The sequence below is a fragment of the Paramisgurnus dabryanus genome, chromosome 2 (assembly GCF_030506205.2).
Source record: "Paramisgurnus dabryanus chromosome 2, PD_genome_1.1, whole genome shotgun sequence".
Lineage (NCBI taxonomy): Eukaryota > Metazoa > Chordata > Actinopteri > Cypriniformes > Cobitidae > Paramisgurnus > Paramisgurnus dabryanus.
In genome coordinates, this window is record NC_133338.1 from 39,957,133 (window position 1) to 39,970,383 (window position 13,251).

Sequence of the window (13,251 nt, forward strand, 5' to 3'; positions counted from 1 at the left end):
AAAACATCAACCACTAAGCTTGTTTGCTGAACTGCTGCTGCCTTAAATGGTTAAGTTTAATCTGTGCAAAGGCATTTCAACTTACTATTTTAAAATATGTTTGTTATAACTTATAAAACTAAGTTGAAATTGCTTAACTTAATAAGTAAAATTAAAAACATAGGGTATGATTTATAGATTACATGTTTTTTTACAATGTATTGATTTTTTTGGTGTTGTAAAGGCTGTCAGGGAATAAATTGATGATTGAATTTGTACTGTATTTTTCTAAGCACTTGAAGCACCAGAGAATTACAAATTAATAACAACCGCAGTGAGTGACACAAACATACATTGTTTGTTTGTAACATTCATTCAAATTACATCACTTTTACACCTGACTGTTGTATTGGACACGCATATGCCATTATGTCATTTTGCCTCCATAAAGAACGTGTAACACTGATAAAGGTTCACAACTGCATGACTGGTTCTTGTAGTGGACTTTAAAAAGCTAAAGAAACAAACAAAAAATGCTTCCTCTAATGCTGCTGGGAAACCCCAGTGTTAACACTTTACTTGAAGGGGTGTTCATAAGACTGACATGACACCTTCATAATCATGACATGACACGTGTCATGAACATGAAGGTGATTTTATGCCATTTATAACAATTGTCATTAAGTGTCATTTGTTCAGTTATGTGGTTTTGAATGCAAAGATGACATTGTTTGAATTGTCTTTGTTGTGACAACTTGACATAAACCAATACATCATAACTTGTAATAAATCTGTCATAAACGTGACATTGCAGAATAATTATACAATTTAAGAAACTACTTAGCTTTATGGGTTAACATTACATTAAACTGTCATTTAGATGTCTTTAAGTGACATGGCTTAACCCCTTATTGTAGGCTACTGTTTTCATTTAATTTTAGATGAATCAGTCTTCAAATGCAATAAAGTATAATTTTATCATATTTAATTATTATTATTATTATTAGGGGCCTATAGCACCGCAGGGCCCCTAATACCTATAGTTGCCAAAACACCTGTTTTTTCTGTTAGTACTGCATTATTATTCTCATCCCATGGGAGTCTATGGCAATCCTATGAACCATATTTAGGAAAATGATGAAATTTGGCACAGTTGTAGTGGTTGTCCTAAATAGTCATGTAATCAAAAATGGGGTCTCTAGCAGTAACTCTATAGCGCCACCAGCAGTTCAAAATTTCAATATTTAAACGGTTTTAACTGGTGATTCTTTTGATCTATGAAAATTTAACTTAGTACACATGAATGCTCTCATCAGGCTTATTGCATTCAACACCTTACAGTAAGACTCCACCCATTACAGTAGCAGCCATTTTGAAATGTACAGAATTCCGTTTTTTCACTTCTCCTTCCAATTTGGTTCAATTGTTATGAAATTTGGCACAGATGATCTTTGGAGTGAGCCGCACAGAAATTAATTCTTTGATCAACTGAATTGAAATTTGGTACCCTTCATGTGAACCATGAACTGGGGGTCCATGCCAAATTTGAGGACAGCGCCACCAATGGGTCATGAGATATGAAAAAAGGCTATTTTTGCCCTTAACTACTGAAATGTTTATTCAGAAAATTATACTCTTGGTGTCTAAGGATTCCTTGGCTCATGCCGAATCTGTTGGTATGTGTTGTGCCGGGTTTGGCCAAACCGCACCATTGGACATATCGATGCAAAAATCGTTAGGGAGCTTCGGCATGATGTCCTAAAGGTACCTGGTAAGTCTGAAAACAGCATCACCTTGGGGGTATAAACTATAACACTTCTTATAGAACTGCTTATAACTTCTAAATACTTTGTCTGATATTCATTTTCTTTATAAAAATTGTATTCATTGGTTTATGCTGATTGCAACAATACCTCTTTTGTCATTTTCCAACATTCTGTTCATGGGTTATTGTAAGGCATATGGCAAATTTTTTTTTTTTTCGCTACCTCTTTTACAAATTTCTCTATTTTATGACAGGCTCTGTTGGTATAATCTTCGAACATTTTTTTTGCTACCTAGCAAATTTTTCATTGAGATTCTGAGGTCTTGGGTTTGAATCCTGTGTGAGGAGCAGGGCTAGATTAACACTTTGTTATACCCTGGGCAACAATATTCAAGGGCCCCATCATCATGACCCCAGGATCACCATAATATGGTCATATACAGAATATATTACTGTAATATACAGTAAATATACTCAATACTTCAAATTCTAACTGTCATTCGGTGTATTTTGATTTTCAAATATTTAAATGCTCATACAAATGCACTACTATGTCCCCTATCAAAGACATTCACTTACATATGATGCTATGAAAACACATCAGCATCTGAATAATCTCCGAAGTGTACTCATAAACACATAAACGGAATGTGTTATCAACATGTCAGTTTATTATAAGAAAAAAAAAAGACTTTAACAGCCAACAGGTTTACAGCTGGGGAAACTGGACTGATTTTTAGACTGGTTTAGTGTTAATCAACATCTAACTCAAGGCCAAAAGTTACTCAACTGTTAATGAAAATTAAATAAACTGTTTACAAGTATTATTACAAGACCATCATGTAGCCTAACATTAGACACCCAAAGTGAAGGAAATGATAATTTGCAAGACTGAACTGAACTGAACATCAGCGCAGACATGAATTTCCTCACAGAAGTTTAAGATCATATACATCTTGAAGTTAGATTTATAAATGAACACAGAGAAGGGAAGTTTAACACTATAGCACAAGCAAACATGCTGAAGAGGAACTGGCATAAACACTGGCTTATTTTATTGCATTTTGGATCCTTACCTCCAGATAAAGTATTAAACTGGACTGATGATTTAAATGTTGTTTACTCACATGTGCGTTGTTAACTCTCCGGATTTTATGTTACAGCACTCGTCCACTCGTTCAATCCTCCACATGGACTGTTTGTTTACAGTGTCACGTGAGCAGCTACACTGCAGGTTCGACTTCATTTGGCACTAAGCAGACCTCTTGGTGATGTCAAAGTACCGTGAGAGCGATTCAAAGCAGATTTCTCCTTGTGATAAATGGAATCGCTCTCGCGGTACTTTGCTGTCACTCGCCAGTGGGTTCTTGTGGCGCCACAGCAGTCTGCTCCCCAGTCACTTTCGCGCCGCTAAAGTAATTTGATTTGATACGCCGATAGGATCGCGCAGATACCTGCGTATAACGTAGACTACACCAGTGTTTCTCAACCCTGGTCCTCAAGGACCCCCTTCCAGAATGTTTTACATTAACACACCTGATTTAAATCATTAGCTTGTTAGGGAGACATTCTGGAAGGAGTCTGATGAGTTAGTTCAGGTGTTTTAAATTAGGAGATATCTAAAACTTTCTGGAAGGGGGTCCTTGAGGACCAGGGTTGAGAAACACTGGACTACACCACTGTTTATACTTTACATTTTCTGCGTTTCTGATGTCCTTTTCCTTTTTTAATTTCGGCTTTGCGCTCCCACTTAGCTTCTCCATGTCTCCTTTTTTTCTGTTGTAGCATCGCCTTGCGTCACGTAACGCTCTGCGAACTTTTGACCCACCTCATGCGGACTAACCAATGAGGAGAGGGTCTTAACTTGAGGCCCTCTCTTCATTGGTCATTCCACATGAGACTGACAATCAACCGAGTCTCAACTCACGTTCAAAGTCATAGGCAGCGCAGCCTTTCTCTGTGCAGCGCAAAAGCCCGTTTTGACAGTTTTAATATGAAGCGGCCAGCGGGAGATTACCAGATACAGTATTTTGCTCGTGCCCTTGCTGCCCTGGACCCTAGAGGTCTTGGGCCCCTGGGCAATTGCCCAGTTGCCCATATGGTTAATCCGGCCCTGGTGAGGAGTGTTGTTCTTGATTTCATTTTCACTGGCGTTATCCTTCAACCCGAAACAAGAAGTGCTGAGCCGGATGCCACTCAGATGCCACAGTTTGAGAGTCATCTTGTGAAACAGAAGAGCAGAGTGGAAAAAGGTCCAAGAAATCCCTGGTGTGATCCTCAAGGGAAAAGGAGCCCTGGGGGAGCATAAGAAGTCTCTTCGCAGGAGACCAAATCGCTCTTTTATCTTCTGTGCTCCCTGTTTTTGCCATGGCTCTGTGGTGTGTGTGGTCTGCTTTCTGCTCTTCTGTTTCACCAGATGACTCAAACTGTGGCATCTGAGTGGCATCCGGCTCAGCACTTCTTGTTTCGGTTGAAGGGTCTGAATCAGAGTGCCCTGAGCTTCTTGTCTCGAACAAGTAAGCTAAGCCTAAAGCTTTGTTTATACTTGCGCTTTGGTCTGCAATGCAAGCCTCCGCGGATCGCACACGCGTCTTACCAAACGGATGAGGCGTTTATAGTTGACGTGCTCGCTGTTGCACTATTTTTGGAACCGCCAGGGGGGCGAAATCAAGTCAAAAACAAACACAAAGAAGATAATAGAAAAGTTGTCCGCAGGAACAACCCTGGTGCTTGTAACATCAGAGCTTGATATATAAATATGAGAACATGAATAAAACAACAATCTCTTAAACATGTCTTTATTAAACATTATAATTTCATTAACGTTTTTACTGAACAAACAGTACAGACATCTTAAGGTTTGTATTTTTTTAGACCACTCAGCCGCCAGACGTTTTAGACCAGCCATTTTAGACCACTCAGTCGCCAGCCGTTTTAGACCAGACGTTTTAGACCAGCGGTTTTAGACCACTCAGCTGCCAGCCGTTTTAGACCACTCAATCGCCAGCTGTTTCAGCCCACCCTGTTGCCACCCGTTTTAGACCACTCGGTCACCCCTAGGCTGCCAGCCGTTTTACAACAGCCGTTTTAGACCAGCCATTTTAGACCAGCCATTTTAGACCACTCAGTCGCCAGCCGTTTATGACCAGCGGTTTGAGACCAGCAGTTTGACAGCACTTTTTAGACCACTCAACTGTTTTAGACCACTCAGCTGTTTTAGACCACTCAGTCGCCAGCCGTTTTAGACCACTCAGCCGTTTTAGACCACTCGGTCCCAGCCATTTTAGACCACTCGGGTGCCACTCGGTCACCAGCCATTTTAAACCAGCCGTTTTAGACCACTCGGTCAGCAGCCGTTTTAGACCACTCGGTCGCCACCCGTTTTAGACCACTCGCTTGCCACCCGTCTAAGACCACTTGGTCGCCACCCGTCTAAGACCACTTGGTCGCCACTCGGCCACCTGCCGTTTTACACCAGCCGTTTTACACCTGCCGTTTTAGACCACTCAGTCGCCAGTTGTTTTAGACCAGCGGTTTTATACCACTCAGTCGCCAGCCATTTTAGACCAGTTGTTTTAGACCACTCAGTCGCCAGCCGTTTTGGACCAGCCATTTTAGCCCACTCAGTTGCCGGCGGTTTTAGACCTGCAATTTTATACCCTCGATTTTAGACCAGCGGTTTTAGACCAGCGGTTTTAGACCAGCAGGTTTAGACCAGCCATTTTAGACCAGCGGTTTTAAAACACTCGGTCGCCACTGGTTTTGGACCAGCAATTTTAGACCACTGAGTCGCCAGCCGTTTTACACCAATAGTTTTAGACCACTCAATTGCCAACCGTTTTGGACCAGCTGTTTTAGACCACTCAGTCGCCAGTCATTTTAGACCAGCCGTTTTAGACCACTCAGTCGCCGGCCAATTTAGACCAGCCATTTTAGACCAGCGGTTTTAGACCACTCGGTCGCCACTCAACCATCAGTCGTTTTACACCAGCCATTTTAGACCAGCGGTTTTATTTTACATATTGCATATGTTTAATGTAATGTATGCATAAATACAAAATACAATGAAGCCATACTATAGCTTCAATAGTCTATAAAATAGTCTGCGATTTTAGACCTGCAATTTTAGACCTGCAATTTTAGACCTGCAATTTTAGACCAGCAGTTTTAGACCACTCAGTTTCCCGCCATTTTAGACCAGCCATTTTAGACCACTCAATCGCAAGCCATTTTAGACCAGCAGTCTTAGACAAGCAGTCTTAGACCAGCAGTCTTAGACCAGCAGTCTTAGACCAGCAGTCTTAGATCAGTAATTTTAGACCATTCAGTCCCCAGCGTTTTAGACTACTCGGTTGTCAGGCATTTTACACCAGCCATTTTAGACCAGCGCTTTTAGACCACTCGGTCGCCCCTGTTTTTAGACCAGCAGTTTTAGACCACTCAGTCGCCAGCCATGTTAGACCAGTTGTTTTAGACCACTCAGTTGCCAGCAGTTTTAAACCAGTCGTTTCAGAGCACTCAGTCGCCAGCCGTTTTGGACCAGCCTTTGTAGCCCACTCAGTCGCCTGACAAGCAGTCTTAGACCAGCGGTTTTAGACCAGTCATTTTAGACCATTCAGTCACCAGCGTTTTAGACTACTCAGTTGTCAGGCATTTTACACCAGCCATTTTAGACCACTCGGTCGCCACTGGTTTTAGACCAGCAGTTTTAGACCACTCAGTGCCAGCCATTTTAGACCAGTTGTTTTAGACCACTCAGTTGCCAGCAGTTATAGACCAGCTGTTTTTGACCAGTCGTTTCAGAGCACTCAGTCGCCAGCCGTTTTGGACCAGCTATTTTAGATTTTGTTTAACGAGTGTTGCTTTTTTAAATGCACGTTATAAAAGACTCAGACTCGTAATGATTTTTACATTAAAGACTTCTTACTGACCAAAATGCTGTAGTACACGCACAAGCTGCGCATCCTTGCGATTCAGAATCTATTTCAGACAGGTCTTTTTAATGGGACGATACGAGTGTATATTAGTATGTGTTTTTTTCTGTTATTTCCCTGTGGCATTTGAGATCGGTTGGGTCCGGAAGTGGTACATGATGTCAAACTTAACAAGCGGATTGTTGCATATGGAGTTACAGGGTGTGTTTGAGACCACTGTAGTTGAGGTCAAGAAAAATATTCATGACGCTGTTATAAAACTATTTGACAGAGTATTAACACTTAATGACATTTTAATGACAAATTCAATTTGTATCAATGGTAAAAAGTGGTCCGTTATGTTGTCTTGGTAATGTCAAAAACAATATGTAAAAACTTTGCATTAAAATGACTTGAACAAATGTCTTATAAACATCCCTTCAAGTAAAGTGTTACCAAGTATAGATATAAGTACCCAAAAATAATGTTATTTCACCAACTTAAGCCCCATGCCTAACCCTAAAAACCCTCAAATTTGACTGATTGATAACAGTGTTGCTCCAGAACCCTGAAAGATCCAAAACCATGTAAATCATAATAAGCCTCCACAATACTGTACCTGAGTTGGCTATACCTCCAGTATCATTGATGATCCATTTTTCTGGCACAGTTGTTGTGTCTTTATTGGTGGGAGAATATGCTAAAGTGTTATAAAAAAGTAGAACGATGAGTTATCAGCCCCATTTAAAATGATAAAAAGCAGGTAAACCACTTGAGACTTTTAGATGGCATTTGTATGCAATGTACTTGAATACCAAAACTGATCTTTTTCCCTCAATTCTATAGTATATAAGTTCAATTTGTTTTCCTTTCTTAACATTGTATCAATAGTTGGGTCACTTGCCTTTTAAATCTTTTCTTGATGATGCTCTGCTGTCACTTTCACTTGAAGATGAGGAAAAGTGAGACATTTTTTCAAAGGAGGCTTTTCATTAAAATCTGTACATGCCAAAGAGAGAGATGTTACATGACAGCAGACAAGTGTATTTAGTCTTAATGTTGAAGGCTGTGGCAGTCATAGCAACAGTCGTAGCAACAGTAGTCAAGGTGCAGTCAAACAGGGTTTGGTGTGTAAATGGTCTCCTGCTGTTAGAGAGTTAAACTGCTCTGAGTGCAAGAGGCTTTCTGCATATATATGGCCCACCCTTACAAAATTCACCATGGAAACCACTTTCACATCCAAATGCATGTAGGTACAACATGTTCTTTACATTGTTTTTCACTTTAAAAGCATGTGTGACAAATTATTGTACAAATATTCCCTGTAGTCCGTCAATTAATATTGATCCGTGCAACTGCATAGATCACAGGAATGAAAAATTGGAATTTCAGGCAAAAGTCTGATAATCTTATTATGAGATTTGGGGCATCAAAATTTGATTTTACTCACTGATTTCACTTTAATTTTAATCTTTGATATGGCTTCACTTAGTCAATATTATATATAGGCTATCAAGGTTATAGTCACAGAATGTAATGGTTAGGATAATTTTATTGAGAAAAAAAGAAAGTCACTAACATGACTGTACCCACTGCCCAATGTGACGTCTTTTTCATTTAATTTTTGCATGTTTTTTGACGTCTAATGCACGTCTAATATTCACATCTGTGGGACCTCCGTGTAAAGGGGTATAAAGTGAAAGAGACATTGTCTTTCCATTTCACCCATCCACTGCAAGTCTTGAACAAACACAAATTCTGGGCAACTATCACTGCAACACCAAAACACTTTAATCACTTCCTGCAAGCTGGGAATCTAACCAGCAACCTTTGAGTTACAATCAAGTCTCTCTAACCACTAGACCACCAATGTTAAATGGATGATCCTTACATCAGTGTTAAGTGACTCTATACACTTTTTACAATAAATTTGTAAATGTGTGTTTTTTCATGTTAAATTGTTGGCCATATACTTTTAATATAACAAACTAATTACAGATTTTTTAATTGTAAATTTACATTAATTTGTATGTAATTCAAGAAAACAGAAAAAGTGCTGTATAAATAAAATAGGCTAATCATATGTATTAATCATGTTGATACAACAATGTTTATATGTAAATAAACAAATTGGCCTAATTATGTAATATATACATATAGGCCAGTCATAGACGTCCAGAAAAATTACCCAGTTCAAAGGACACATGTTGACTGTAATATGACGTCCAGGTAGGGTCATGGTTGGACGTCCAAATAGTGGACCTAGTTTGGACGTCAAATAGATGTCCAGAATTGGTCATGGACCGACAGACCCAATACAGACATGATCTGCACGTCTATCCGACGTCCAGTGTTTAGTGGGTAGCTGGGTTTTTTACAGACTGGGTCACAAATGTGTAAATGTTTTATTTAACCAATTTGATCATGGCTTACATATGTTTTTACATTAATTTACTTAAAAAGCAATTTCATATTGTTATAAATTACAGCAATGCAGCACTAGTCAAGATTCAAAATAGTGACTTGGAATGAATTGAAACCTAAAAATTATTTATCCTTTTTCCAGCCCTGTCCATGTATCCTGGGTCAAATATTTAACAGGTAGTGGGACCAGGGCCGGCCCTGGCCAATTTGCTGCCCTAGGCAAGATTTCACCTGGTGCCCTTTAGAATCATTTTGTTCATAAACTTACACAGAAAAAAATGCACAGTTTTTCTTAATTTTGAAAATATTTTGGAAACACACGCATGCACGCACGCACACGCACACATCCACACAATACCCTGTCACTCAGGCATTTGGTCTTGACATTGTCACTGAAAAGGCAGTTTAAAATATAAACCCAGAATTCGGCGAACGTCAAGAACAAGAAAACGGAAACAACAATCAGACAGAGACGCAGGATTTAAATTACGTTACACGGACCATGTTTAAATTTCAATGTTTCTGCACAGAAATACCAACTTTGTCTGGTATTAATAAGCTGCACAGTGGCGGTGCTGAAGGCGCGTGATGGCACATATGCACAGATATTTACGTGCAATCTATTGGAAAGCGGAGGAGTCATTAGTTGGGTTAGTAAAATAACGAAATTATAGCTTTTAAATAGAAGAAAAAAGTTTTTTTTGTAAAGAGATATATGTTTTTAAAAGTTTAAAACACACAACCCTTCTCAAGGGGAAGTAAGCTACTTTTCTCCTTACGTGCAACCTATCGGAAAGCGCAGATGAGTTTGGTTAGTAAAATAATGAAATTATAGATTTAAGTACAAAATAGTATTTATATAAAGAGAAATATTGAAATAAAAGTGCAAAACTCTTCTTAAGTGGAAGTAATAAAGTAAAATAACGAATAATAATTATATAATAACGAATAATAGTTTCCAATAGGTTGCACGTAAATATCTGTGCTGCCACCAGTACTTTGTCTGAGCGCGTCTTCAGCACCGCGGCCAGCACTCCAATGCGCAGCTTATTAATACCAAACAAAGTGAACAAGTTGCTATTTCTGTCTAGAAACATTGAAATTTAAACATGGTCTGTGTAACATTATGTAAATTCCGCGTCTCTGTCTGATTGTTGTTTCCGTTTTCTTGTCCTTGACGTTTGCTGAATTCTGGGTTTATATTTTAAATTGCCGCTTCAGTGCAGTAGCCTATAGCCACAGAGCTATAACAAGCACGATCTTCCGAGATTATATGCTACTAATAATTCATCAGTAACTGCTGTTTTCTTGTGCAAAATTAAATATTAATAGTTAAATGTTTATATGCATATATTAAAAAATAATAATAATTTGGGCGCACGGACGCCCCAAGGGGTCGGCAGCGCCCTTAGCATTTGCCTATTCCGCCTATGCCCAGGGCCGGCCCTGAGTGGGACAGTGAAAGTCTCTGAGGACGGCGCTGGATGTGCAGTAACAGGGAGCACTCGCTCCCGTTCACGTTTAAAAGTCATTTCTCAACGTAACCACCGATGAGGTTTGTTTTCATGCACAGACTGGAGGCGAGTGACAGAGGAGGAGGAGCCACCGGACATCCGATAAGCAACTAATCTTCATTGAAAGGCTGAGAGACGCGCGTTGGTTAGTGAATCTGCATTGTTTTACAGTGAGCGAGAGCGCATAGGGGAAAACGAGTAGCTGTTTGCATGTCTGCCCGCCAGCAGGAGAGCGAGATCAGCGGCTGATGCGATCTGAGATTTGCTGACATTATTGCTGAGCTGTGAGCAGGAAACGCCGCGGCAGAAACAGGCCTGCTGATCAATGAATGAATGAATGAAACGAGCACGGCGCAATGCTTTATTTTATATCGCGGTGCGAGCACTTATAAGGATCTCCCGTGTTTGGCACAGTGTTAATGTTATTTGCCGGACGCTCGTTGGCTGTTAAACTTGCGTGTAGTCCGTGGAAGTGTCATGAAATATGAATGGAAAAGTCATTTTGAGACCGTTAGCTAAAATTTCCGGAATAACGGTATCGCAGCATCCCACAAGAGGCAGGTTTTAATATGTGTTTAATTGCTTTGTTGTTGTATGAAGTCAAGTCAAGACTGTGTGTTTTATTTTTTACGTTGACAGATCTCAATATGTGAGAGATCTGCTTTGTGTGTGATTGTATGAATTATACATTTTTGGTGTTCATGGTCTATTCTAACCCTTTTGAAAATTAACCATGATTTTTTTGTAGAAACCATTGGCTAAACCAATTACCATTTTTATTGCCATAGTTTTACTACAAATGGTTACTGCAGTTAAGTTTATTTTTGTAAGAGTCCCAGATAACAAACAATGGCTGAAAAAATCTAAACATGCGGATACAAAAGTCAGTCAGAATAGTGTCTGCTAAACATATCCATGTTAAATATTGTACTCATATATAGTAATATCCTAAATGTGTATGTAAATACACTAAATGACTGCATGATTCTTAGTACACTAAATTTTAATATTGCAAAGTTATTTCTATTGTCTTACCCAATATTGTTGATCATGCAATGTAATAATCACAACTTTTAACATTATTTTTCCTTACAGTGTCTTTCGCCAAAATCTGCTTGTTTGCCAGCATGACTGCTCTCAGGCAGAGGAAGGGCAGCAAAGGGAAGGAACCTGGCCCCAGCATTCAGAACCTAAAGCCAGAGTGTTTAGCTGAATGTAAAGAGAGATTTGCAACAGGTTAGTGTTGTTTCAAAAGTAGATCAAATTAATTTTAGGTCAAGCCAAGACAAAGTTAAACCAGAAATGAATATATGCAGACAGATCATGTAAATTAACGCATTGTATTTGATCTAATACATTCATCACTCTCTATTTATTTACTCTTTATTTTAACTAAAATGTAAGAAAAGCCCAGATCCTCCACTGGTCCACCATAAACCAGTGACTCATTTCCCATGAGTATAGCATCTGTTAAGATCAACAAGTGTTTCACCTATTACTATAGACAGTTTCAGGAGTATCAACATAAACAAGCCACTTTCGTGGTAAACACATAACTTCCGGTAAACTTCACTAAGAATAAACAACAACAAAGCACTTTAAACATAGTTTATTTATATAACAAGCAAAATAAACAACAATCAAGATTACCTAGAAAACTAAAACATTTATTTGATGATTTACCCTTTTAGTAACTTTGGGGTAGTATGCCCAAAAGTATAATATAATTAAAACTCTGTCATTTTTCTCTTGTTTGGCTTGTGGATTATGTAATATTGTGGTAATATTATTGCTGTCATTCTCTCTAGGTGGTTTCTCAAGATGGACACTATTGTGTCTTATCACGGGATCAATAGTGGGAGTTAGTCTGGGTTTGCTGTGCTGCATCTATGTTGCTACACTTCATGAAAATGACCTGTGGTTCTCCAATATAAAGGTAAAATCCTTTTTTTGTTGTACGTTGTTGTGTTTTTGTAAGAGAGCTGTGGTGTGGAAGCAATAATTTACTTTTAGGCTTTAAAGTCAGGACAGATGTCTTTTGTGTGTTCTTAGGCTACATGCCTAATATAAAAAACAGCTCAACAGCAGTTAAGTAAGAAAGTAAAGTTTAGCTAGTAATGGTTTTCCTATACGCATAAACACATTTCCTCCTAAAAAGCAATAATTTTCCACATGTGCTAAAGGATTATTTTTCATTCCCTCTTTGGCATAACACAAAAACACAGTTAGCCAGGGTCTGAGCTGGAGATCATTTTATGACTTCCAGAGCTGAAACAGAAAAAAACCCACTGTTGCCAAAAAGTTATGTCATGTTCAGTTGGATACAGCATGTCCCTGCGTGGATAACATTTTTAAATAAATAAGTTTGACCACATATGCTGCTCAGTACATGATTTACAGCTGCAGGTCTTTCAATAGATCGCTTTCTTTTTACTTTGTTTATGTATTCATGCCAGGTATGCAATTTGAAACTATGTCTTTTCTGTAAGTTTTGTCTTTAGTTGGACAACTGACCAACATAGTGTTTATTTAGTGAAGCTATTGTGCTGAAAATCCAGTTAGGACCAGCTGGTAGCTGGTTTTTAGCTGGTTCTCCCAGTCTGGCAAAGTGGTGGGTCAGCTGATCTTCCAGTCTGACCAGTTAAGTCCATATATA

The 13,251-nt window shown here is 39.0% G+C and overlaps 1 protein-coding gene across 2 annotated transcripts in view; it reads left to right on the forward strand.

The window, feature by feature from the left end:
* The first annotated feature begins 10,553 nt into the window (after positions 1-10,553).
* dpy19l3 (dpy-19 like C-mannosyltransferase 3) overlaps positions 10,554-13,251 on the forward strand; it is a 49,056-nt gene continuing 46,358 nt past the window's right edge. The window contains exons 1-3 of one of the 2 annotated variants that reach the window (XM_065289262.1): positions 10,554-10,740; positions 11,691-11,831; positions 12,404-12,531. In XM_065289262.1, the coding sequence (XP_065145334.1) occupies positions 11,723-11,831; positions 12,404-12,531 (237 nt within the window). In that variant the 5' untranslated portion in view covers positions 10,554-10,740; positions 11,691-11,722. The remainder of the gene's footprint in view (positions 10,741-11,690; positions 11,832-12,403; positions 12,532-13,251) is intronic. The other variant, XM_065289264.2, reaches the window with a different exon arrangement.